Source organism: Rissa tridactyla, chromosome 2 (genome assembly GCF_028500815.1).
Source record: "Rissa tridactyla isolate bRisTri1 chromosome 2, bRisTri1.patW.cur.20221130, whole genome shotgun sequence".
In the NCBI taxonomy this organism is placed as follows: domain Eukaryota; kingdom Metazoa; phylum Chordata; class Aves; order Charadriiformes; family Laridae; genus Rissa; species Rissa tridactyla.
This window is the reverse complement of record NC_071467.1, coordinates 91,871,895-91,898,581: the sequence shown is the minus strand read 5'-3', so window position 1 is coordinate 91,898,581 and position 26,687 is coordinate 91,871,895. Positions and strand designations below refer to the sequence as shown.

At 40.2% G+C, this 26,687-nt stretch overlaps 1 protein-coding gene across 1 annotated transcript; it reads right to left on the bottom strand.

Annotated features, from left to right (window-relative positions):
* Positions 1 to 1,542: 1,542 nt before the first annotated feature.
* Positions 1,543 to 26,578, bottom strand: RIPK1 (receptor interacting serine/threonine kinase 1). Its single transcript, XM_054192398.1, has 12 exons — positions 26,441 to 26,578; positions 21,453 to 21,664; positions 19,662 to 19,815; positions 19,052 to 19,189; positions 16,485 to 16,713; positions 15,623 to 15,772; positions 14,261 to 14,337; positions 10,934 to 11,024; positions 7,455 to 8,018; positions 5,681 to 5,752; positions 3,354 to 3,506; positions 1,543 to 2,442 (listed from the first exon to the last, which is right to left on the bottom strand). The coding sequence occupies exons 2-12, from the start codon at positions 21,602 to 21,604 to the stop codon at positions 2,156 to 2,158; spliced, it is 2,067 nt and encodes a 688-aa protein (XP_054048373.1). The 5' UTR covers positions 21,605 to 21,664; positions 26,441 to 26,578; the 3' UTR covers positions 1,543 to 2,155.
* Between the last annotated feature and the right edge of the window lie 109 nt (positions 26,579 to 26,687).

Genomic DNA, 26,687 nt, shown 5'->3' with positions numbered 1-26,687 from the left:
TGCTGTACATCTCGTTGTTTCGGAACATAAGGTCCAGGCTTGCTTGCTTTAATAAAGACAAAATGAAGCATTTAGTGTATGCCTATTAAATGATCACAATTCATTCTGTGTACCAAATAAGATAAGGCTCTTATGAGGGAAAAAATAGCATGTTGTGTAAAGACTATAGGTATGTGAGACTTAAAAGCAAATGGGGTGTGTTCGGTGTGTGTAGGGAATTGATGTAGCAATACAGTGAAACTAATCTTACTGGAGACTAAATGGACCTTGCAGATCCATTCCGGAATCTGTTTCATAAAGTAACACAGTAGCTGGTGGCTGTAACTCTCTGTGGACTGGCTCAGAGAAGGCAGCTGCCCCCACCCCCCCGCCATGTGTTTCTCTATCTGCGTCAAGAAGAGCAAATTATTATTTCTGGAAAGTTTATACTCATTATTCTAGAGAATGATGTCTTTTCTCTGTCTAATATGCTCAAGAGTCTGTAGAAAATTTAGCATGTTGCTAAGTACAAACAGTAAGGCAATGCAATAAATTCTGAGGAATTCAAAATATAAATATTACTGTGGTATATATTGATACACTCCAAGCCAGCATAAGTATGTTTTAGCATACATTAACAATAAATATATAAATGCTCCAGTATCTGGGTGGATGACACACTTTTTTTGTATTGATTTCTGCTAAACTCCCATTTCCACTGTTGCCTTGTGCTAAGTAGGTTTAAAGATGACAAATATGTTGGTGCTTGCTATGACTCCAGTTTCATTTTGCTTCTACTAAAATGGTGTCTGCTGTATCAAAGAGCAGGAATCCATTGTAACTACACTTTTATTAAATTGTTAGCTTTTTTGACAATACCCAGAAGCTAGTGAACACTTACTGCTTTTTCTACAGCATAAAGAATGAGCTGGTCCAAAACATACGCTGGAAACATTTGTAGATTTAATGCAACTAGGAGGTATCACCCTTCATAGGAAAAGTTCGACATAATTATTCTTAGGGCATAAAAATTTAGAGCTCAATAATGCTTCTTTCGTAGATATTGCACACTGAGATTATGTCGATACTAGCAAGTTAGAGTGGCAACGAATATTCCCAGGCGTTGGGATACCATCACCTACACTGCAGAGTGGTTCAGTCGTTCCCTGACACAACTTCAGCACTTCCACAATATTTTGAAGGTTTAAAGAATTTCATATCCTTGCAGCAGGCTGTGGCATGCCAGTTAACCTCAGCACCCACGAAGATTCCCAGGCACATTTAATTTACTAGTATAAATGCAGCCTAAAAGATTGAGAAACCAGTAATCCTCCCCGAAGTGAGTAGGAGAATGGGTCTTCTGTCATGTGGCAGTAAGGCACTTTCCCCTTCCCAAAGCTCTCATATTCCCAAGTTTTTACTTTGGATTGCATAATGATTAAACATATTTTTTCACTATTCCATAAAGCAGATGAGAAACTTACCATGTAAGATCTTTTCTACCAAGCAATGTAAAAATCTAATGCAATATTACCCTGTGAAAGTATTTTATCAATTATATACTTTTAAAGCCAAAAATAATTTTTGCTTTTATTCACACTTCTCTTTGCATAATTACAGACAACTGTATTTAATAACCATTATAAAAAGATTTAAAAAAATAATATCATATTGACTTAGAGCAATCTGAGTCAATCTGAGGATAGTACCCTTCTAAGTATTGGCACTTCTGGCAAAACTTAGAGTTGATTTTGTTTTCTGTCCAAGTTTTTCAAGGAGTGAGTCAGTCTTTCACATACTATTACTAATATATTAGTTTTGCTGAAATTACATGCTTTTGTTCACCAACGTGTTTCAAGACAGAATATAGAAATTTTGTATAACGTGTTCTCCTTGAATCAATACTACTATTGCATTTGGTTGTCATTATCTTCAAAAAATCATTTTACTCAGAAGGAAGATGCTTATTTTCTTTTATCCTCTGGAAGACCAACTATCTTGACATAAACTTTTTGATTTACTGGAGATATTTACTGAAAACTGCTTGGCAGAAAAAATGTATTCCAAAAAGTCTGTGCAAAAAGGAGAGCTCCAGAAAGTCTGTTCAAAATTAATACTTGTTATCGGGAGGTCTTTAGGAAAAAACACCCTTATTTTTCCCCAGTTCTCAGTCAACTTATTCCTCGTTGATTTGCATCAAACTAGTAAGAAGATCCAGTCTTTGGCAGCCAAAGAGGGCTCTGGCAAGCTTTCCAACTGTAGCACCTTTGGAGCCTTCCCTCATTACCCACTTAAGCAGCATTTGGTAAACTTTTTCTTTTAGTCCATCTCGTTCATAGTCATGATCAATTTCATCAATCTCAGGATCACAGAAGCCCAGTTTACGAGCACAGTGCTTCCACTGTTTAGCCAACTTTTCTCTCACTAGATTCAAATGTTTATCAGTCAGGACAGTAGCATCATCTGCAAAAAGGAAAAGAGTATAAGAAAACGGCATTGTTTAATGCTTCTGCTCCTTTTGCTGCCTCGCCTGTCCTCCCCCAACTATTTATTGGTAATATGTGGAAACAGAATTTTAGTGATACAATCAGAAGTGGATTTCATGAAACCAGTATTACCCAATGATGCCAGGAAAGAAACTCCCAGTCAGAACATGTGTATTCACAGGTCAGTTGCTGGACTTGATTTTTGATCTGAGGCGATCATAGTTTCTCACTTAAGCCTGCAAAATTGAAAAGCTCCTTCCTAGAGTTCTTATACATCTGACTGATGTCTAGATGATATGTTTTATATTCTGGGACACTATTTATTTGTTTATTTAGGAATGTGCCAGGATAGTTTAACTCAGTATTGACCAACAAAAATAAATTAAATTCCAAAATCTTCTAATTTCTACATGAATGAAGTGATCGTGGTCCCAAGCCTGTCAGCGTTGAAGCAATGTTTGGACAATGCTCTTAGATATATGGTTTAACTTCTAGGTTTCTCTGTGTGGCATCAGGCACTGGACTCGATGATCTTCATGGGTCCCTTCCAACTCAGGTTATTCTGTGGTTTTAAACTATAAATTGGGCAAGGACCACTAGTCCTAACCTTGCTTCTACCAATTTGAGTGTTGTTATTCCTCATGTTCTTGATGCATATACGTCTATACTTGCATCTGGTGTCTCTTAAGAGATCATGTAACTACAGGACAAATGAGGTACGTGGTATTACAGAGCAGTATCAGCACAAACCCTTACTTGTTTTATACGCTCTTAAGTATGAAGTAGAAAAGGACCCAAACAGTTATTTCTTGAGTATCAGAGGGAGAAAGCTGTACCAGATAAATATATGGGGAGAATACATCAAAACTAGGAAGATATTTCTCTTACCAAATATACCCGATGCTTCATAATGCATGTAAGTTGCTTCTGTAGCAACAGGAGAAGTGCTGATGTGTTGATTGTGCTCTTCAATCTTCATGTGATTGTAGGATCCAATTTGAATTCCAGAACTGTTACTTATGTTGTACTTGACTGAATCTTCTGTATAAGGGAATTTAATACAATTTTATAAACAAGTGCATACGGTTCAAAATGCCAAGAAGTAACATAAGGAGGAGGAAGGTTTTGCTAATCAGGGAAGTGATTAAATGGTTTTATATGCATTTAATGCCATTTACTGGCAAATATGAGCATATTTTCATTATGCAGCGTGACATAAAGGTACTTTAGTAAAAGCCCATCCTATTCTATTCTGTGACAAAGTGCCATAACCAAGCCTTACATGCTGGTAGTTACTAGACTGTAAATAATGTTCCCTGCGCTTCAGGAATGCGTGGTAGCAGCCTCACTTTTTGTTGGCTAACAGCTTCAAGAGGTCTGTACTTGAAAGCGCTTTTTGTTTAAATCTTAAAGCCTTCTGCCTCTCAGCTTTACTTTTCATAGATGTAAGTTCAGGCTGACAGTTAGGACTTCCAAGTTCTGCACGATTACAGGAAATCATTTCTAGTTGCTCGTAATGTTTCTATATTCCATGTTATACTATGCTGTCTCTGTTTCACAATGTATTTCATCCCTGCTATCTAAGTGTGTATTCTTCAGCTGTATCTATTTTTACAGTTCACTACTTGCTCAGTGTTTGTTTCAACAATATTTATTTACTTCCCCTTGTTCTGTACTTTTAGTTCTAAGGCAAGACTACAATGTTTTCTGAGATACCTTACCAAAAACCCCTACTCCTTTCTTTTAATGCCTGAATCCTCAGCAATAAAAGTCAACATGTATATACAACCAATTGCACCGCTAAATTTTGTGCAACTCTGGGAGCTTCTGACTGTGGTTTACTGTCTGTGATTAGTTAAACACCTAATTTGGTATCTTTTGCTTACAGTTGTCTGATTTCCACACATAACATGAAACTAAGTGACAATTCTAGCCATGTTAGGTGACATCAGTTTTCTCTTGACAATGTTTTCTGAATTCTGTTGGGATAGTCATCCATTAAATGTTCTAATTCTAGTTTAAATGCTGTATATCACAATCTGGGCCTAAAACTGAAGTATAGATAACTAAAATGATAGACGAAGCTCTGTATTTAATCACCCAAAATGATGGCTAGATGCACAAACAACCTTGTTACACACCCAATTGCAATGTGAAGTGTGGAAATCTATGGTCACGTATAAAAACCTGACTAAATGCATTTAAGATCTGCTAACCTGAAACTGCTAGTCAGAAATACTTATATGTATGCATGATTAGTTTCCAGAAGTTGCACAAAAGGAATGCATTTTATCATGTCTCAAAATATTATGATTTCTGTATCCTTTTTTTTTTTTAGGTGAAGGACCAAGGAAATATGTTCATATTTTTAGCTAAAAAATGAAGAAATCTCATGTGTTTGCTATTTTCTTATCTGGTAATAAGATGAATCTAGCAAAAGATATGAAAACATGTACAAATGCTTTGTCAATATTAACAGTAAAAGTTACTGCGCTTATAAATCTCCTTTCCCAAGCCTCTACGCTTTGCTTGCTTGACACTTTTAGGCCATCATCTAGAGACTCTAAGGGGCATATAGTCAAGAAGACAGAGACCTGCTGTTTCAAGTTTTCTTTGTAAGTGTAAACCACTTAACCCTTTCAAAGCTTGTCCAGTTTGTAATTAAAGAGTTCAGGGTGCCCCAAGCAAGATTCCAACTCGAAAGGAGCATATATTAATGACTCCTGAGGGACAGGACAGAATTTCAGGGGTTTAAGACAGTTGAACTGTACAGACATGTGCACCAATGAAGGCTGATCGGCATGAAGCCCATAGCTAGAGATCTGTATTAAAAATTCAGAGCAAAAACCGAGAGGTGTCCCAAATGCGTGTGTGGCTCAGGAGTTGGGTATAGTCACAGCAACTTGACATTCAATCTAAGAAACTGACCGGCTTAGGTATACAGGAGATCTTACAATGCCTTCACGTTTTTAGAAGCATGAGAACATAAAAGTTGTTGTCCTTGATCCATCAAATAACACATTTAACGGTGTGTACAGGTCCTGCTTGGAGACAGGACTTAGTTTTACATACTGGTACTGATAACTTCGGCTATGGTTAGAGGCATTAAGCAACAACATAAATTATTTCAAGACCCTGAAGTTTTTTGCTTTACTGATCAGGATGCAATGCATAGCCTGTTGGGTACCAGGACAGATGAAGGCTAGAGTGCTTACCTGTGCTTACTCTGGGTGCAGTAGGATAATATGTAAAAGTTCCCCTTGTGAAAGAAGTGGAATCTTTGTTACCTAAAAAAGAGGGGAAAATAAAAAAAAAATGCCAAAAGCATTATGTAAACAAAAAAAGCACATATACTTAAGAATGACTGCCATACTTATAACAGTATGAGTACATAGTTTGTGCCCTTAAATACAAAGAGACAAGAAGCTTTTTAATTAACAGGATTGCATCTCCTTGAATAACTCTAGTTAAAGCAATGACCTTACTGTGGTTTTTCTCAGTGACTAATAGCCTTAATCACCCTTGGATCCCAATGAGGGCAATGGGCTTCCACGTGGGTGTATGAATACCTGGCTGGTAGACGGCAATGTGGGATCACAGCACGCCACAGTTATGGGCTGAGCTGCCTCTTAGCAGGTATTCAAATTGGAAAATTCAGAACTCCCAAGTGTGCTCCTACTACTTACTGCTGAGACTGACTGTGGTTTGTATTAGCACGCTGCTTGTGACCGGCTCTAGCAAAGGCATGGAACACCACTGCATCTTTCACTGGTGCCAGTCATGTCCAGCAGAGATGTAACTTCCTGCCCAGGGCAGTAATCGATTTGGATGCCCACAGATGAGCTCCGCAACTCAGGATGGGGCAGTAAGAGTGACTGGGTTAGGGTGACCCGACAACTCAAAGGAAGAGCTGTAATGCAGCTCTTCTGCATCTCAGTCTGATATCTGCCACACTACTGCACACAGCCTCCCTATAACTTTCTTTTTTCTTTTTTTTCTTTCAAACAGATTTTATTAGTGATGTTGACAGTTCTAATCCCTGCCTTCTGACATGACAGCTCCGAGATTCATTTCAGTAAATAAACTCACATAAACAACTAGTCACAGCCTCTGCATAAATAATTTAATAGAACAACACCTTTGTGGCTTTCTGCCTGTAAACAGCTAGGCATCCTTGATTGTCTTGTGAGACGATCTGGAAAAGAATGCCACACTAAAAATATCCAATATTTAGTAGGAGCAGGCTCACGTTTCTCATGCTACCTCTAGTTCCTAAAAGTTGCATCTTATAGGCCTTTAGTTACCATTTATTTTTACTTTCTGCCAATGTTAATTTGTTCTCTTTCTTCTTTGTCTCCACACCTTTCTAGTCCACAGCTCACTAGCAAATATCGACAGAGGCTCAGAAGCACCAGGCAGTTTTCTGGAGAAAACAGTTATGCGCCTTGCTGGGTACTTGAGCTCAGGAGTCTCTTACCTTGCTGCAAATCAAGCTAAAAATACCCATCTATTTTCTGAAATGCTACAAATGTTGTTTCTGCACAAGCAAAACCTATGGTATAAACGTTACATTTCTGAGAGTCAAAAGTTTTCCATTGCTTTCCTAGAAGGACTGGTAGCAGCTCTTGGGTTTGGTAGCTGCTGTAGCAGTATCTGCTGTCATTTGGCTGGTAGCTGAAGAGTTAGGCATTGGGTCTGGTGCTCCTCTATTACAGTGATGCTTTAGAAATGGTTTGCTTGAAGTTAACAGCCTGAAATCAGTGAAAGCAGCATAATGAAGTCAAAGCTAGAGCATTTTAGCAGCCTGGATTAACTTCAAATAAACAAAGACAACTTCACGAAAGAAGTTCACCTTTGCTATATCACAGATCAACTGTTAGCAGTAAGCAGGTGGTCGTTACATAAACTACGAAACACTCCTGGATGCTTCATTTTTAAAGAACAAGCGGGTCTTCAGAAACACAGGTGGTGGGGGAGGCGGAATCTCACCTGTATCTGTGTCTGCATTCTTTGGGTACCAGTTTGCATTGGTCTGTGACTGCAGGTTTAGGCCCGATTCAGGTACAGGAGGTTTACTTAGGCTAAAAGTATTGGCTGAACGCAATCCATAGAGACCCTCTGTGTTTCCCGTTAGAAGACTGTTAGGGTTTGGCCCACGAAAAACATCCACATTTCCCTGTTTCAGTGCTGTTGCAGCTGGCTGTGGCCAAAAATATGGATTAGTGTTTGATCCTGTTTTTTCAGCTCTTGGATACAGTTCGTTCCATTGAGGAGTAGGAGATGGCTTTACAAATGGATCATAGGAAACTCTTCGTCTCCTTTCTTCCTCTCTCATTTCAGGGGTGTATACTATAGGTGGAATTGCTTTATCCATCCGGCTCCCGAATACATGGTAGTTGTATTCACACTGAAGTTTGCTTTCTAGATTATCAGCAGGTGTAAATGAGGTCTCACAGCTCTCAACAGGCTGGTTTTCAGGGGAGGCAGCAAACAGAGCTTCGTTAATCTGACTGGTCATGGGACCTTGAGAGCTGTGTAGAGAGTTAGGCTGATCTAAAAGGGAGGAAAAGTAAATATTTGAAATACATCCAAATGCAAGTATATAACTTGTTAGGATGACACTAGAATCTATTAATCTACCTTCGATACTACAGTAATATAAAAAGGTGAAAATATAACATTACTTCTAGCATAAGCTGTATTTTATTTTATAGTATGCCTTCACTGAGAAGTATTACAGATTTTTATCTAGGAAGTATAGGCTTGTTTAAGCTATAGGTGTCAAAATCTCGCTTAGTCAAGTGGTGTCAGAATTCACTGCATACTCTGCTTATATTGACATCAAGTTCTCAACCATTGAAACAAACAGGTCCTGGAGGCATTTGAAGGGTCTGATTTAATAGTGTGTCTCCACTGGCCTTAACCAGTGTTTAATCAGTGCAAAATTGGAGTGTAATGGGATGGAAAATAACACCGCTGTAATAGGTGTCACTTCACACAGCACAAATAATTTGTTGTTAAAGTCATGTTTGCAAATGATTATGTAAAATATCCTGTCTAGGTATTTCATGATGAATCCTTTTTGTCTAGCTTATTTGTCATAGTCCAAAAGAATACACTTTCACAAGTAACACCTACCAGATAAAACAGTTTGCATCATCTACGTCTTTCGAACTAATTTTCACTATCAAAGGAAGCTCTACTTAAGTCTTGAACTACACTGAGTTATGATCTGGATCATGCTGCAGCATTCCAAGACTAAACAAGAATGTAAAAATCTGCTTGTTATTACTTTTTCTTGTGTTTTTAAAGGTAGGACTACAGATGCTTTCTTAAGAAGTTCTGAAAGCTTCACAGTTGTCTAGAAAACATTGTACACTGACTAAAGCAAGAGACTCTTACAGACCACTATAAAATTGGAATAAAGTGTATGTATGTGCTTCTATTTAGCTCGGATAATGCCAGTGAACTCTTTTTTTTTTTTTCTTTTTTTTTCTTTTTTTCTTTTTTTTTTCTTTTTTTTCTTTTTTTTCTTTTTTTTCTTTTTTTTCTTTTTTTCTTTTTTTTTTCTTTTTTTTCTTTTTTTTCTTTTTTTTCTTTTTTTTCTTTTTTTCTTTTTTTCTTTTTTTCTTTTTTCTTTTTTTTCTTTTTTTCCTTTTTTTTTTTCTTTTTTTTCTTTTTTTCTTTTTTTTCTTTTTTTTCTTTTTTTTCTTTTTTTCTTTTTTTCTTTTTTTTCTTTTTTTTCTTTTTTTCTTTTTTTCTTTTTTTCTTTTTTTCTTTTTTTCTTTTTTTCTTTTTTTCTTTTTTTCTTTTTTTTTCTTTTTTTCTTTTTTTCTTTTTTTCTTTTTTCTTTTTTCTTTTTTTCTTTTTTTTCTTTTCTTTTTTTTCTTTTCTTTTTTTTTCTTTTTTTCTTTTTTCTTTTTTTCTTTTTTTTTTTCTTTTTTTCTTTTTTTTTCTTTTTTTCTTTTTTTTTCTTTTTTTTCTTTTTTTTTCTTTTTTTTTCTTTTTTTTTCTTTTTTTTTCTTTTTTTTTCTTTTTTTTTTCTTTTTTTTTTCTTTTTTTTTTCTTTTTTTTTTCTTTTTTTTTTCTTTTTTTTTTCTTTTTTTTTTCTTTTTTTTTTCTTTTTTTTTTCTTTTTTTTTTCTTTTTTTTTTTCCAAATTACGTTAATTCAGTCTGTATTAGGCAGGACCAAAACTAGTTCCTTTTGATGGCTGTATATTAGTACACCTTCAGTCTGACTCGCTCTGCTGCTAGAGAGGGAGTGGGAGGAATAAGCTAATACAGAAAGAATCTCATCAAAAGTGACAGCTATTAGCAATTCAGTATTAGCATAAACTATATCACATCCGTTCTCCAGGGCAAGCTTGAGATGTAGGAACAGATCCTGTGGGATATCTTTCACTACCACTGCCTGAGTAATGCCCATTGACTGGAGAAAAAAAACCCTGACTTTGACTGACAGCTGTCAAGATAGTATCTTTCTAAAGTGTGGATTCACAATAAAACTTTTGTATTTAAAATACAAGAGCGTCTGTAATCTGCTGAAGTCATACGTGATTCTTTCTGCTAGGGAAATGTAATTATACTCGTTTAAAAATATAGCAGTGGGGCTGCCCTAATAAGTCCATCAGTTCTACCGAGGAACAGTTACAGCAAACCTAGCTTTGGGGAAAATTTACTAGTTGCGTGTTACAGTTTAACACTATTGATTTAATAATGTCTCTTAAATGGTGTGAGCAAACTTAAAAGGATTTTATTTCTACTGAATTTGATGTTGTTGCTTGTAAATCAGTGTTGCAAATATGATCCTATATCCTTTGCGATTAAGTAACTTTGGTAAAAGAATTCCAGATACACTACTATAGAACTGTAACTATATCATCACGTATTTTAGAGAGCGTTCTATAAAAACATGAAACATGCAACTCATCCAAGATTTGATGGGAAATATTGGAGAAAGGAGATAAAATTAATCTATTAGTGCTCCTCAGATAGATTCCATAGAGACCATGATCATAAACAAAGGAATATGTTGTAACTATGCATCCTGGTCATATTCAGAGCATTCATAAGAAAGGCTGGAGTGCGAAAAAGTAAAGTCTTCATGAAATTAAAGCCTACAGGCCCAGCAGTTCGCATGACTAAAAGGATGGGAAGAAAGATTAAGTATGCAATGTAATTATCAAAGTGACCGTTGAAAAGCCTAGTGTTAAAATTTTCAGCATGGGAGAGGAAAGAAAGGGAGTGTAAAATGAAATGGGTTCAAACTGTAGACTGTGGAAAATTCAAAACAGTAAGTATGACTTTTGGGACCCAATTTAATCTTTACAGTGACTACAATTCTGTCTGAAGTGCTCAATAACTGAGTCTTTTCATAACCCCTTAATGGTAAGATTTCTGACTTTGTACGTGTACACAACTTTATCTTTGGCAGAATACACAGAATAATGACGTGCTAGTGACTTACCTACTTGACTATTACTGGCATCTTCTGATACAGCATCTATTTGAAGGGATTGCATCCTATCCAGCAGTTCATTTGACTCGGGCCACGTTTTCTGCATGTAAGTAAGAACAAATGATCGAGTTACAGGCAAAAACTTAACCAAAGGACCCGCAGAATAGGAAACAGCACAGCTTCACAGTGAAGCGGTCTGGATGAACAGATTCTGTGCATCTGTGGGAAGAGATGCCATACTCTTACACAGAGCACAGCCTGACAGAAAATACCCAAATACCCACTGCTTTGCTACAGATGGGCGAAATCGCAAAATCTTTTCTTCAACAAAGGGAGGAACGACTGCAATGCAACTGCAGTATGTAATACTCCGAGTTGGCGACACAACACCCTTGCCTACATGAGTACGAGCTTAATCCAGAGTGGTTTTGGAGTGACTGTCTTGACCTCATAGCTAGACTGTCTGCAAGCAACCTCAGTGAGAGGGTGCTGCTGAGGTAAAGGTAGCAAACGTGCATCCTGTTTTGTGGATCTATATCTAGTAAGTACATTCATGAACAGGGAAGAGGTGACGAAGAAGATTTACATTCAGGTATGGCCATGTTGACTTTTATGAAAAGTATTAGGAACAATGAGTTCAGAGCAAATCTTCAGAAAGATGTGGTACAATTTCCTTTCTGTAAACAGTCATCCTTACTTCAACAGGGTGAAGGCAAAATCCATTCCTGTTCCACTCTTTTGATGTTCCCATTATTCAGACTTCATGTAAGTAATTTTTTTTTTTGCCTGGAAAAACTATTTTTCAATTCCCCCCCATGCTTTTTACTCATAAAATAATTTCTAAAAGTAGGATGTACGTGTGTTTGTACGTACTTTCACAGATTAAAAATCAACAACTACTATCTCTTCTCAAAAAATCTACTTCCTTCTGAAAGCAAAAGATGACATTCTAAAGTGCATTACAGCCTAGGTCTTTAGATTTTACTTGAGTAACTGAACTACTCGAGCAGGGGCGCTGGACCAGATGAGCTCCAGAGATCCCTTCCAACCTTAACCATTCTGTGGTCCTTCTAGTTAGGAGGCTGTGGACTCTGCTTCCACGGTTGGTAGTTGTGGGGGGAGAAGGCTATGCCCAAACCCTATAACTCATGTTGCTACTGACATGGTACTAGTAGTTCACCACCCTGACTTGCCTTGGATGCTGTATTTGCATTCTGTGCCCTGATCGGAATGGATGCTTTCCTTCCTGAGAAAGTAATAGACTCATGGCCCATTTTCTAAATAGTCCTTTGGTCCCTATGATTTAAGAGGTATATTTGCAGAGCGCTAAGGCAGTGAGTATAATTGGCCATGATCCTGATCTGGGGACACTATCATAAATTAGATGTATATACTCTCACATTTGTGAGCTAGTTTGGTCAAATCAGTCCAGGAAACTTATTTCATCAGTTTAATTTTGCAAAATTCTACCGCTTTTTTGAACAGTCACTGATGCCTCATAAACATCACGTGTTTTCTAAACCAGAACTTTCATTTCCACAATTGTAGACTTTGTGACAGAAGTACACACTTTAAAGAAAACTGTAAATAAATGGTTTCACAAAGGCAGTTGTTTTTCTTTCCTTAAAGAAAGTTGCTTTTCTTTCATTCCATACCAAGTTAAAATAACTTGGTATGTATCCTTCTGAGTCTCACTTCACTGCAAAGATTAAACCCCTAATGCCAGGAGTTCTCACTGATAGCCATCAGTACTACCGAAGTGATTAAATTAATAAAATCTGTGATAAAAAGGTTCCATAATCAGCCCAATTGTTCAAGAAGTTCTCATTCTCTTATTTTCATTCAAGAAATCATTCTTTGTATCATAATTCATAAACCTACAGCTAGAAAAGTAAGAGAAACCAACTTGGACGCTCAGAAAAAACACCCAATTTCAAGTTTCCTCTGTTGTTATTACTATGGTATAGCTTCCTCGTCTCAAGCAGGCTGACACTCGTTAGACAATGAACACAGGACAAAAAATTATCAAGAATTTACAGAGTTTTTTTTACTCTAAATCAGATTCTGGCACTTTTGAATCTCTAGGAAAATTAACATTTCATTTCACGAGTGAGACTTAATTGGACATATGAGGAGCTTTTGCAAAGTATTATCAAAGAATCAGGGTGCCACTCAGGTAGGAATAGACCTTGGGGGACCTCAGGCCCATCTCCTGCTCAAAACAGGGTCACTTATGGGATCAGAGTTGGTAGCTCAGAGCTTTGTGCAGTTGGGTGTTGAAAACCTCCAACGATGGTGACTGGACAACCTCCTTAAGTAACTTGCTCCACTGCTTAGCTGTCCTCATGGGGAAAAGTGTTTTTTTTTCCTCTTGCATCCAGTTTGAATCTCTCTTTTTTCAGTTTATGTTCGCTGGCTCTTGACCTCCTACTATGCACTGCTGTGAGGAACTTGGCTCTGTCTTCTCAATAAACTCATCAGAGATAGGGGCTGGCTGCTATTTATGTCCCCCCCAAGCCATTGCATGTCTGGACTGAAACTTCCCTGGTCCCTCAGCCCCATCTCATATGGCAGGACTAACAAGCGCCAAGCAGATCTGCTTGATTTGTGGCCTGTCACGCTGTTGGTATACCCTGGGATGCTGCTGGCCTTCCTGGCTGCCAGGCAGGCTGTGGCTGATGCCCAGGTTGCTGCTCACCACCACACTGAGGTCCTCTTCAGCAGTGTTGCTCCCTGGCCAGGCAGCCCCCAGTTGGCACTGAAGCCAGGGGTTATTCCAGGTGCAGCATGTTGCACTTGTCCTTTCAGAATTTCGCAAGGTTCCTGTTACCCCATTTCTCCAGCCTGCAGCTGGCAGCCTTGCCCTTGTAACTGTATTGACTGGTCCTCCTAGTTTGGTGTCACCTGTGCACCTTATGAGAGTACGCTCCATCACTTCCCTGAGGTCACTGATAAAGGAGTAAGCCAGGGAAGGTCCCAGCATAGTAGACCTTTGCACGACCACAGTTGTTACTGGCTTCCAGATGAAGTAGGACCCATCAACTGCTACCCTCTGCGACTCGCCATCCAATATGTTTTCATCTGCCTATCCAAACAGTAACATCCAAACTTGGATACGAAAATATTTTGGGAGACAGTGTTGAAAATCTTCCTGAAGCTGAGGTAAATTAGATGTACCGCTCTCCCCTCGTTCACAAATCCAGACATTTTGCCACAGAAGGAAATCAGGTCGGTCGCGCATGATCAGTCTCAAAGTGTCAGAGTCTGGCTATAACTGGGGTCAGGGAAAGAGGATATGGGGAACTGATGCTTTAAAATGCTTAGAAATTTACTCACTTTTAACTTCTTCAGATCATCTTCAATATTTTTTCCTAAATTTTGATAGTAAAATGGCTTGTATCTTTCACTAATTTCTGCAAAAAGAAAAGAACTAAGTGAAAGTGGTTTTCAATGGGAAATAAGTGATTTATACTGTTAATTTTCATGGATAAGGATTGAATAAAGACTTGTATGAAGTCAGGAGCAAGAAAATTATACATACATTTGGAATTTGTCCACATGGCTCATTTAGCCTTAATATAGTAACAAGAATAAGATGATTTCTAGGGATTTTTTTTTTGTTGTTGTTGTATTGCTTTTGAGGGTGAAAGCTCTCTTTCTACGATCCGTGGCTGACAGCACCTTGACTTGACTGGCCAAAAGATTGGTTGTCCCATTTTAAAAAAAATAAGACACATTCAGTTACATTCAGCTACCTGATAAACAACTAGCCTGTCTCTGCTAAAGATGGAATTACTGAAATAACCTACTAACACGGTAAATATCAGTAGACTGCATATGGGAAAATTAGAAGCTAAGACCCAGTGCAAGCATAAACTCAATCCAGTAGCAGTAGATTATGTCGGTTATATATGGAAATAGTAGATGGGTTCCTCCTGGTATACATATTTCCTCTGAGTATTTAAGTACATGCCTGTTGTTTATGAAGTTCTTGGTGCCCCTGTCTAAATCCAAACCTCCATTTCCTGTTAAGCGTAGGGGTTTTTTTTGTGGTTTGGTGGTGGTTTGTTTTTTTTTTTTGCTTGTTGGTTTTTTTGGGATTGAGTTTTTTTGGGTTTGGGTTTTTTTTTTGGCACTACATATTGACACAGGAAGAAGAGACAAGATGAGATTAAGAATTTTGACTTATATTTGCTGAATGCTCTTAGTCTCCTTCCCAGACCATTCAGTCAAGACTTTTACTGATTGCAAGTGTTTTGGGACCTGACCACACAAAAGGACGATTAGCTAGTCAAAGGCTGTTGCGTTTCTCCTGGGAGGCTAAACTGGGACAGCTTTTGAAGCTAGTTTCAATAGAGTAATTTCTCAGTCATACCCAAGATATATACTCTGTCCTTTGATGTTAGCTTTTTGTAAATTTCAGCAAGAAAACTGTACTATGCTGAAGACAAATTATCAGCAGGTACAAAGTGTCTTCGCTCCATCCACTCACTAGTATTTCTCAAATCTGTAGATGTTGGACCATACCCCATTTTAGTCAGGGTACAGGAAGCAGGCTTTACTGGGCATGTGAATTGATATTTCTGTTTTCAAAGCAAAAATTTATATTTGAAGAAGAAGACACTCAAGTTTGTTTTGCTGCATTACAAACTACTGACAGACACATAACAAAAAAGTAATCCCAAAGCGATGCCTTACCTGCAAAGGTTGGCCGTTTCTCTGACTCTTTATCCCAGCATTGTTTCATTAAGTCAATAATTTCCACTGGACACTTATCAGTGATCTCCTTTATGTCTGGTCTATTTCCATTCATGATACCAAAGCAAATCTGGGCTTCATTTATACCATCTGAAAAATAAAACTTCCTATCAGATCCCGATCGTGAGTTTTGCTACCTTTCCATAGGTAAAAGAAACAGTAAAGCAGCTTCCTGTGTGTTCGTGGATATGTAAAAGAAGATTTCAAAGATGCCCGAAGTACAGCTACAAGTCTCTCACATTAGTGAATCTGAATCCACTGCCCTGACTTCCACAGATTAGAGATTTATTTTAAGATTAATGAATTCACTTTTACATGTAAGATGTGCCCAGTGCAAGTAAGGGTGACAGATCTAGCTCTCCGCAACCTGAATCTCAGTTATGCTCTGCGCTGGGTATGAACACAAAGATGGCCACACGACAATGTTCAGCTGTTTCGTTAACAAAAAATCCGTTCAAAATGATAAAGACATTACTCTGGACACGTAACTAGCCCACCTTAGGAAATAGTGTATCCATCCTGGCCTGCCCAGTGTTTGTCTTCTGCCACTGAGTGCAGGTTTATGCCCATACCACGTGGATGTGAAGAGACTGGGCTCATGCTTGCATTTCAATTCAGATGTTCTTGTCCACGCTTAGAAGTCAGGAATGATGCAACAGATACCTCTTACTGGCCATGAGATGCTGAACAGGTGCCATTTTTGGGCATAGGCGATTTAATCTACTAATCTTAACTTTATCACTTTAAATGCTTAACATTTGTAACTTAATTTTGTGATAGTGTCTTTTTGGGAGTAACTTACGCTCATATGGCTCTTTGTCAGCAAAAATTGCCCAGATCACTATGCCGAAGCTATATACGTCTGACTTCTCCACAGGTTTTACATTAAGACAGCTTAAATGCTCAGGGGCCATATAGAAAAGGGTCCCAGCATTGTTCTGGAAAGTGCTCTTGATTTGCTTCTGTCGGACAGTCTCTTCTTGGGTGAGCCGGCTCCAGTTCTTAAAGGAGGCAACACCAAGATCTGCAATCTGAAAAATGAGACACATCAGAGCTAGAGCTGGGATGAAGAGGAGATAAACAAGTATTTCACGCAGTGCTCAATTTTATAATGAATAGTTAGTAGTAACTTATCTAAAAATGAAGCACTGCAAAAAATACAACAAAAAGAAAGGAAAGCAAATTATTTGTCATTTTATCAGTGGGGTTTTTTTGCCTAAATAAAGTATCACTGCCAACTGGGAACCATTAGGCTGAACCTTCATTATTAACTTAACCACACTTGGAACAAACACACAATGTAATGAAAAAGGCTTGGTTTTGCTCGCATTGACAATTACATTCAAGATCTGCTTACAGTGCTCGTGGCAGAACAGAAGCAGCTGAGATTCAAATCCAGAAGTAATCTATGAGATGGCCAGATATCCCTCCTCCCTCACTGCCCTCTCCATTTAGAATCCATTTAACTCAATTTCCTTAGATCCTCCTACAGAAAGGGGGAGGAATAGGATCTAAGGTGATGTGATGTGTACGCCAAAGAGACATGGAAAAGGATAGCATGGAATAAGTTAAAGCAGGGATAGCTGGGTACTGTGCGCTTAACAAGGTGGCATTACTGAAACCTTAGGGTGGAGTTTTACAACTAAACTAACGGCTGAAGGTGAAGAAAATAATCCTTCCCTTGTTTCCCCACAGCCTCTGTCTCCTCCTCCTGTTCCAGCTCTGACACTTAACCTGACACTGGGAGGACCTAGCGCCCGGCACTCAAATGGCTGGCTGAACCAAGTGCTCCCCAGCAGAAGGGTAGCACTGCCAATGAGGCAAGTCGTAATCTGCTGGTTTGGCTTCCTAAATCAGGGCAAAGTGGTCAGATTAGCATGAGTGCTAATACCAAGGGAACAGGAGGTCAACAGGAGAGGAAAGACAGAAGAAAATGTGACTGCCTCTCTCGGCTACAGGCAGCTACCAAACTGAGCTGTGCAACGCAATCACTTCAGATAAAACTGAGGTGATGCCTTGCCTCACTTCTAAGTCGCTTTTCTCTTTTGTTGCCTCTAACTATCTTATTGTTCCTCTTGAGTTTCTGAAGCTTTGGGCTAAATTTAGAGGACATGTATTCTGAGGGAGAGGAAACGTAAGTGACACCCTGCTGAGGAAGCAGGAGTCCAAGTTCATGTCTACAAGTGAGAGGAGGTCTAATGTGATAGAGGAAGATATGATATAAATCTTCCTACATTTGCAGTTTCCTATAACAACTGTTTCTCTTTATAAATATTGGCAATGTCAGACACATTCAAGCAGATAAATCATACAACAGCTACCTTAAATTATACTTTTGATCAAGTTACTTAAGGAAGTCTGATCTAATTCTGAATTTGATCCTGGTTACAGTTCAGTGATGATAGCCTAGTTCGCTCCTGTCCATATAAACAAGCTGAAACCCAAAAAACCATACAATTTACATTTAAAGCAGATCATGATTAATTAATTTTTTTTTTGGGGGGGGGGGATTTAAAAAAAATTAGTTTATATCTCTTATCTACAAGCTGCTCATACTGCAGTGGGACTTGCTACTATAGTAACCTTGTCAACCCCCTTCTCACTAATATATGTTTGAGAAATATTGAATGACAGAACTTTCTTCACAGGATTTTATTCTGTAGTTTCATACTGTAATGGGGTGATTATTTCAGCAACTCACCTTGGCCAGAGACAGGACATTTGATGAGGACTGCTGCAAATTCTACTGTTCATTCAGTAGTAGACTCTGTATCTACGTGTCTTTATCCAAAAGCCCGCTAACGTTAATAGAAGGGCTTCGGAACAGGCTTATAAACCACTCTTTGAAGTAGCTTCCTGCTGCTTTTTTTTTTGCAGCTGCTGGCTGTCATTTTACAATGATGACTAAGGGGAAAAAAGAGACAAAAGAGGAAAAGAAAATAGGCAAAAGAAGGAAAGGAATAAGAAGGAAGAGGTAAAGGCAGGAGGAGAAATTACAGCAATAAAGGACAAAAGACACGATCCATAAGACATTTTATTTTGTTTCAATCTCTGCATGTTAAGGTTTGTTTTTTCTTTCTAGCTGTTTTGTTATTTGTATTTCATTAATTCTCAACAATATTATTCATTTTTTTAAATACCCTTAGTGATTTTTTTTTTTTCATAAATGGGGGAAAGATTATACAAACCTCAAGCTCAGAGGTTTTATAGGCCACCAGACTTCAATTATCCACTGCTAACGCTCTCTTAGCGATAGCTCGCTAGACTACAAAGGAGTTCATCTATCAATCAGGAATACTAACGAATGCAGCTGAACTGGATTCTTCAACCCAAATCATCAGCTTGCTTCATTTACATTCTAACAAGTACCTTAATGTGGAAATCTCTGTCCACAAGGATGTTTTCTGGTTTTAGGTCTTTGTGTACGAAGCCTTGCTCATGCAGATAAAGCATTCCTTCTGCGATCTCCAGCACAAAACGCCCTTTTACCGACAAAGGCAGTGGGAGCTAAAATAAAGAACAGAAGTACCAGCTATTAAAAAATGCTACTGCAATCATCAAATTAAAAATTAGTCTTTAAAAAAGTTTTCTTTTTCAGTCCCAAGACTACCTCTGCTCAAGCCAGGGTAAAAAAGAGCCAAGATCTTTCTCGGATCTAAAATTTTGCATTAAAGTAATTCTAGAGTCACTCCATATTTATGGAAGTGTTCTTCTTTAGCAAGTTCTCCGCATATCTCTACAAACACTTCTACAACTCCAAACCTATAACTGTCATCTGCTCCTCTTTGACGTGCAGGAAAGCCATAGCTGTCCTCTGCTGTCTCTAGAGAAGGCAGGGCTGCCGCTGGCTCTTTCATACAAGAAAGAAGAATGAGAAACTAAAGACTCCATTCCTTGGAGACAGCAGTAACATCCTGTCCCTTTCAAGCATCATATCAACCCCAAGGAGTGGCAAGGGATGAAGCAATTCACTGCTCACTTTCTGTAGCACTTTCATCATGTTCCCCCGGTCCACGTACTCCATCACAAGGGAGTAGTTGCCGTCTTCCAAAACTATACCTAGTAGTTTTACCACACGGTCATGCTGCAGTCTGCGCATAATCTTGCCTTCTTCAAGGAGGGAAGCATTATATCTGTAAAACAGACATTACACTGAACTTAGGTGTCAGGCTAGAAAGAACACAGGGATGAAAACGCTGTTAATTCATAATGACAACGGTGACCAAAAATGTCAACCTCCCTAGAGCCACTGTAAGATGAACCATACCTTCAGCTGGTTTTGAATTGATACAGCTTTGTTCATGCCAGGTTATATTCTCTAAGTCTCAAATGCCTTGCACAGAGACTGTCTGCTCTGCCTGATTTTAAGGCCTGCTTTTCAGAAAGTACATCAGCATTCTTTCTGTAGGTGCACTGCTGAAATCGCTGAACTGGGGTGGGATCAGGACATGCAGGGCTGAAAGAGCCTTTGGACGAGGATCAAGACACACCCCGCTACCTCTCGTACAGGAAACTATACAGGTCTCTTTCCCAAAGGGCTGGTATTCATGTTTCAATTGGATTTACTACAGGGGATCCACCCACATACTGGATGGTGATAACACTTACTAACAATTAGTGGTTTAGAATGAATTCAAAGCCTAACTTTACCTGGGCCTCAGTAAAATCCATCAGTAGTCACAGGTACACAGCTGGGAGCTCACCAAGGGTGTTAAATGGTACTCATTATATTAAATCCTCTTTATTTTTACTATTGTTCCTGTTCTAGTTATTGGGCAAAACGCTGTAAGAAAATCTTGAGACTATGTTGCTCGCTAATGCTTTCCTACTCTATGACTTAAAATGAAATTGCTTCCTCCTTTTGTGTTCCTCCAGTACTAGAGAAGGAGGAGGCCGTTTTGTTTGCATTAGGCTCATCTGTAAATTTGCTGAAGACTTTTGATTCAAGACTTTAAGGAAAAACAAACTTATGAACCTGTGTAGCAGGAAAGTAAAAACACAAACCCCAAAATAAACTAGGCAAGCTTGTCCTTTTTAACTGTGTTCATCCCCAGCTGTCAGTGCAGTCTGCAAACTACTACAGTCTCTTAATTCACTTTCCACTGGCAAAATAAAAACTCTGTTAATTTATTTATTATAACCCAAACCAGAAGAATATGGGGTTTTGTCTCTCTCTAGTGGATGACTCACGGGAGTTTTAGGTTTATCACGGCTCTGAGGTAGTAGAGCTGCAATGTGACCTGAATTCATTGAAATCAACAGCTAATTCAATCCTTGAATTAAATCAGTGGGCTTGGCTCACTCTGCTTTTTCTCAAGGGACAGAGAGTTACATTCTTGGTATTACACATGTTGGGCTGGAGTCCTGCTGACAGCTCATGTGTGTTTAGCTCGTAGTGGACATCTACGGTTGGACAACTGTATTGAAAATTGATCTGTAAGCTTGAAAATATCACGTGCCCACTGAGTTCCTGCCTTTCTTTAAATGTACAAGATTGTTAAAAATTCACAGTAATGCTCACTTTGCAACAGAAAACAGGAACTCCACTGGAACAATGAGTTAAAACTAAAAAAGTTGGCTCATAAGGGAAAAAAGAAAAATTTTCAGGACAGCTGCTAGTACTGTCTTAGAGTATTTTCCCCACATATAGTAACTCCAGAATCCAAAGATCTCAAATTATTACACTTTATTTAGATTTATCTCCATTGAGTTTAGACGATTCCTTAGACTAACTGAAAGATAAAAATCAGAACAAAGATCTGTAACTTACTCAGTGCGCTGGGGTCCTGTATACACCTTTTTTAATACTACATATCCATGTTTCTTATGAAAGCATAAAGAAATTGTTCCAAATCCTCCAGCGTCTAATTGTTTTTTTTCAAGCAAATCCTGGGTGTTCATATGGATGTCTTCCAGCGACATGTTTGCAGTCTTTGTGGCTTAGCAATTAAAACAAAGTCAAGTACCCTAGTGCTTCTGGACCTGTAGCGTACAGGAGGAGAAAGAAGTGTCATTATCAAGCGTTTAGCTGTTCCACTAAGTAAGTGTCTACGTAAGGAGTGGGACACAAGCGTATACTCTTGTGACCCTTATGAACAAAGGACCTCAGTTTGAAACCAAAGATGCTGTCATTCTCACAGGATCAGACCTAGAGATCCCAACAATTTATCCTGTCAACCCATTACACTTACATTAAATCGATGTAACACCATTTGTTCACCTGAGGATTTCAAAGTGCTTTTAATAAATAGTTTTTATCCATATAATATGCAGTAGATCGGCACTGTCCCTACACTTTGTATGTGCAAAAACTGAAAGCCAGAAAAATCAAGGGCCACAGTCCCAAAGGCAGGTAGCGCCTTTGCCTGAACATGGGCTTGTCAGGTGCCCGGATACTTATACAACTCTGAGCCACCTTTTGGGCACCTTTGCAAATCCAGCTCTACAGGATTTGCTTAAAGCTTCAAACAAACAAATAAAAGGTTTCTCTGCAGGGTGAAACAAAGAACCCAGCTTCCGTGGGAAACTTCTTTTCACGGCTGTCTGAATTTGTCTGAGACAAGTGCTAGGAAGGACTGTGGTGGGGACATAAGGCAACTTCTCTCCTGCCCCTCAAAAAGAAGAGGAACAAAGAAATTGTGCAGGTTTGCAATATCTCCTAAGTGCACCAAAAGAGAAGGAGAGCTTGGGGGAGCCTGTGAAATGGGTAGATAAGTAAACCCCAGTGGACGCCAGAATAATTTTAAGCCTTTGATAAAGCTGTCGTGCTCTCTTGCCTAACATGTCTGTCAGGAGCTATAACCTTAAAAGAAGGTTGGACAGCCGGTACCTTTGGCACGTGCCAACAAGCTCAATTGCTAGCACAGGTGCAAGCCACAAGCTCTGTTTTTTTTCCGTCACTGAAGGTACCTTAAGCACCTTCCATCAAATAAAGAAAGAGTTTGCTGAGAAAAGGCGAAGTCCAAGGGCTGTTTAGTTTCCATTCCTCTTGGGTGACTATGACGCAGATATACAGAACTGGGAGAAAGGCACCATTTCCAAGCGCTGCTATCAGCAACAGTAGGTTGGCTCATTTGGGTAATTAAGAGGCCTAAATAGTGTAGCAAAGGGACCGACAAATTTTTCAGACCAGCAAGCAACTGTCTGTAAACTACTGTGTACCTGTATCATCAAATCTCTAATTGAAAAGATTGCTTAATGTTATTACAAATATCAGCTGCAGCCTAATTTCCACCGCCTTGTTCTGGAGCCTGGGAGCTAAGGAGGTAGTGAAAGTGTCTGGAGAAAGTAGGTGCCTGAGGGAAGAGGGATGTTTACGGGCAGATTTGGAAATTGTCTGGTCAGTTCAATACTGACAAGCCAAAATAGGGAAGAGTAAACTTAATTAAAAAAAAACAAACAAAAAAAAAGGTTGTGCCTGTAGAAGAGAAAAAGCAAGAGCTTCCTCTTCCAAGTGGATATATACTCAATGGGCTCTTGCCCTATAGACAGGGAACATCTCTAGATCTGGAGCAGTGCACTCTCTTTAGAGTTTTCTTCTTCGGCTTTCCTGACTTTGAAAGGATGCAGATTTTGTCTTGCTGGAGTGCTAGCCTGCATTACGAGCACAGGACTGAGGACATGGCTACATTTGTTTAGTCAGAAGGTAAGCCCTGCTATGCCTTATACTTTTTAGGGGAGAGATTGTTGTTGTGTTTTGTTTGTTAGTTTTTTTTCTTTAAATTGCCTTACAGTTAATCAAACAGCTGAGTAACAAATGACTCATAGCAGTGCCAGGAATACTCACTGCTGCTCTCCTACCTGAGCTTTCGTCTCCCTGGAGGTTTCTGGTGATGGTTCTCTGGCTTTCTTGGGGTGGTGCTACTGACTGTTGTGCAGATGGGGCAGGTGTCACAGGTACAAAGGCCTGAATTCAGTCATGAGACTTTAACTTGGCATGAAGTAACATCTTGCTTCTTTATCTGGGGTTTTCCTTTCAAGAACTGGTTCAAAGTCACATATTTACAGTAATTTTACCATGCTAACAGTAATTTTACCATGCTAACAGTAATTATGCATCTAGGTAGTAGTTATTCTTGTAAGAATTGCACGTGCTCTTCTTGTGAATGAAAATTAACATGTATTGTTGAATTTCTAAAGTTGCATTAATACTATAGATATCTTGGGGCTGCCATTCAATACCATACAACCTGCTGAAAACCAGCTCTGCCTCAAACTGCAACAATATAGGACCTTGTTCCTATTTACGTTGCTAATGCCTGTTGCTACCAAGCAGCATGCCATCACGGTAACCAGAAGGCTTGGAAATTCAGAAGAAGTAATAACTTCTGAAATCATAAGATATCTACTGAAATAAGCTGGCTAACATTCAACACAGGGAATTTTCTCATAAGAAGGGAGGGAACCTTCTTCCTTGGGCTCTACTATTAGGATGTTACTACCCTTTGTTGTTGTTGTTATTAAGTACTAAGGTACTCTGAGTAAAAGCTTTTTGACCCTAGGACTTATTTCAAACCCAAAGTTTTTTGTAGGATGGGTATCACAGGAAAGCAATCTGTAGCCAGGTTTTTAAGCAAAGACTACTTATTTCGGTACACTATTTAACATGAGGTATTGTCTGATGTTAGCTGGTAAACAAATCAAGGAGAGAAGCTCGAAGGCTCAAGTTCATTCCAAGCTTACTGCTCTTTATTGGTAATTCATGGTAATTCAAATGTATCCTAACTATCCACTTATGATACACCAGTGCATACACTACATATCTGTGGTTAAGAGAACAGAAATTTTGTAGTTTGGTTTAGCCAAACCTTACAGAAGCTACGCGTACTTCTAGGGGTAAATTTGTGTTCTATGAGGTAGCCCTCCATCTGTATACTTGATTGATTATAAAGCAGTTTGGTTTTTTTCTTAATATGCTATTTTGAACATCTGTATTGGGGTGGTTTCATATTTAACAAGCGCCAACATGTGTTATGAAAACTTTGAAAACTGGTTGCTAAAAGAGAGGGATTTTTGCCTACTAGTATGTTTTGGTTTTCTTTAGAGAGGGATAAAAGGCTCTTTTCAATGGTTCCCAGCGACAGGACAAGGGGCAATGGGCACAAGCTAGAACATAGGAAGTTCCGTTCAAATACACGGAAAAACTTCTTTACAGTGAGGGTGACGGAGCACTGGAACAGGCTGCCCAGGGAGGTTGTGGAGTCCCCTTCTCTGGAGATTTTCAAGACCCGCCTGGATGCAGCCCTGAGGGATGTGCTTTAGGCAATCCTGCTCTAGCAGGGGAGTTGGACTAGATGATCTCTAGAGGTCCCTTCCAACTCTGAAGATTCCGTGATTCCGTGAAGATTCCGTGAAAAGTGTAATAAGTGGCTTTGTGGCATTTTTCTTTTTAACACCATGGTTATATTCTCCCCTCTAACCTCCAAAGGGCACATAAACTCCCAAGAATCATGACCTGGTCATTAGGTCATATCGGGCCTGATCACCATTCAAAAGCGGTTTGCTGAGTCTAACAATCTGTTACTGATCTGATGTAGATCTTGCGCAGCCCGCACGGTTAAGGAGGATTGCTGGGTGCATCAGTGTGGTAACGTAAAAAAAGGTCACACAGTAATTACAGCCCTTTTGGCCTAATGATACTCACAGGGCGCAAGTTCTTGAGAGGTGTTACAAGGTATAATTGGAGAAAGTGAACAAGTTTGCAAGCACCAAAACTCATGGCCATTTAGTTAGCGGTGGGGAATGGAAGGGAATAACAAACAGGAACCAAAGCTGGTATCACCGATACGGGTAACGGGAGATAAAGGGAAGGGTCCATGCAGCTGAAGACAAAAATACTGCACGTGTGGATGTTTCAAAAGCTGTCAGTGCATCTCAACTCTATTGCTGTAACTCTCATAACCCACTCCTAAACCTAAACCTTTCCCTTATGCTAAGGGTTTTCAGCTACTGCCTCTTTTCACTGAGGAATCATTTTTATTTTTTATTTTGGAAATAGCAAAGAAAATGCCCGTGTCAGACCAGCAGCAGGTTACAAAAGGCATCCCATGGGAAGGCGAGGAGGAGCCAAGCCCAGGGAAGCGAAGGTGTTGATGACACACGGGTTTTCATAGGACCAGAGCAGAGGGAAACACTCGGCGAGCGCCGGCGGGGCTGGAGCAGAGCGAAGGCGGAGAGGGGAACGGAGTGGGTCCCTGCAGTGGCTTGCACCGGTATAACCGTGTCACCGAACAGGAGCGGTGACAAAAAGGTGCACTCTTGTAGAACGGGCTGCCTGGGCTGCCCCGTCCTGCCGCGGCTGTCGGAGGAAGGGACCAGCCGGTGCTGGGGCCTTCCCGTTCCGGCCGAGCTCGGTCCCCGCAGCCGGGGCGGGCGGCCCCGAACGCACCCGCCTCGCCGCGGGCCCGGGAAAGCCCGAATGCGGGTTTTCTCTGGCCTAGTTCCTCGTTGGCCGACTTGACATGCCCTCCTCCTCCCGGCGGCTTCCTGCCGCCGAGGCCGCCTCTCCTCGCACGCACCGCTCTCCCGCCGTGCCGCTTCCCGTCGCGGCGCCCCGGGGCTTCCCCGGTGGCCGGGAGACCCTCCCCAGGCAGGGGGAGGGGGGGACGGGATGCTCCGCAACCCCGCCGGACCACCCCGGCCCCGGCAACCCCCGGGGACCCGGACCCCGCAGCGGCGGCGCCTTCGCGGCTTTCGGTTTCGGCGGAGCAGCCCCGGGGCTTCCCACCCCTCCCCTCCCTCCGGTCCGCGGTGCCTTACCGTGTGTGCGGGCCGCTCTCCTCCGTCCTGCCGCCTCCCTCGGGAGGGCTCGGCGGCCTGCGGGTGCGCCCTCACCGCCCCCTGCGCTGCGCCCCGGCCCGGCGGCGGCGGGAGGGGAGGAGGGACCGGGCCGGCCTGGCCCGCCCCGCCGCGGAGGAGGAGGAGGCGGCCCGGGCTTGCCCAAGGGCTGGGTCTGTGCCACGCACCGCGCGGCCTCCGCCGGCACGAAGGGTGAGATCCGCGCCGG

Coding starts and splice junctions, on each gene's coding strand:
- RIPK1 (XM_054192398.1), bottom strand. CDS start 21,604: ATGTCGCTGGAAGACATCCATATGAACACCCAGGATTTGCTTGAAAAA. Junction 15,773..16,484: donor TGACAAAGAGCCATATGAGC/GTAAGTTACTCC, acceptor TTTATTTTTCAG/ATGGTATAAATGAAGCCCAG. Junction 3,507..5,680: donor TGCACCCAGAGTAAGCACAG/GTAAGCACTCTA, acceptor TCCCTTATACAG/AAGATTCAGTCAAGTACAAC.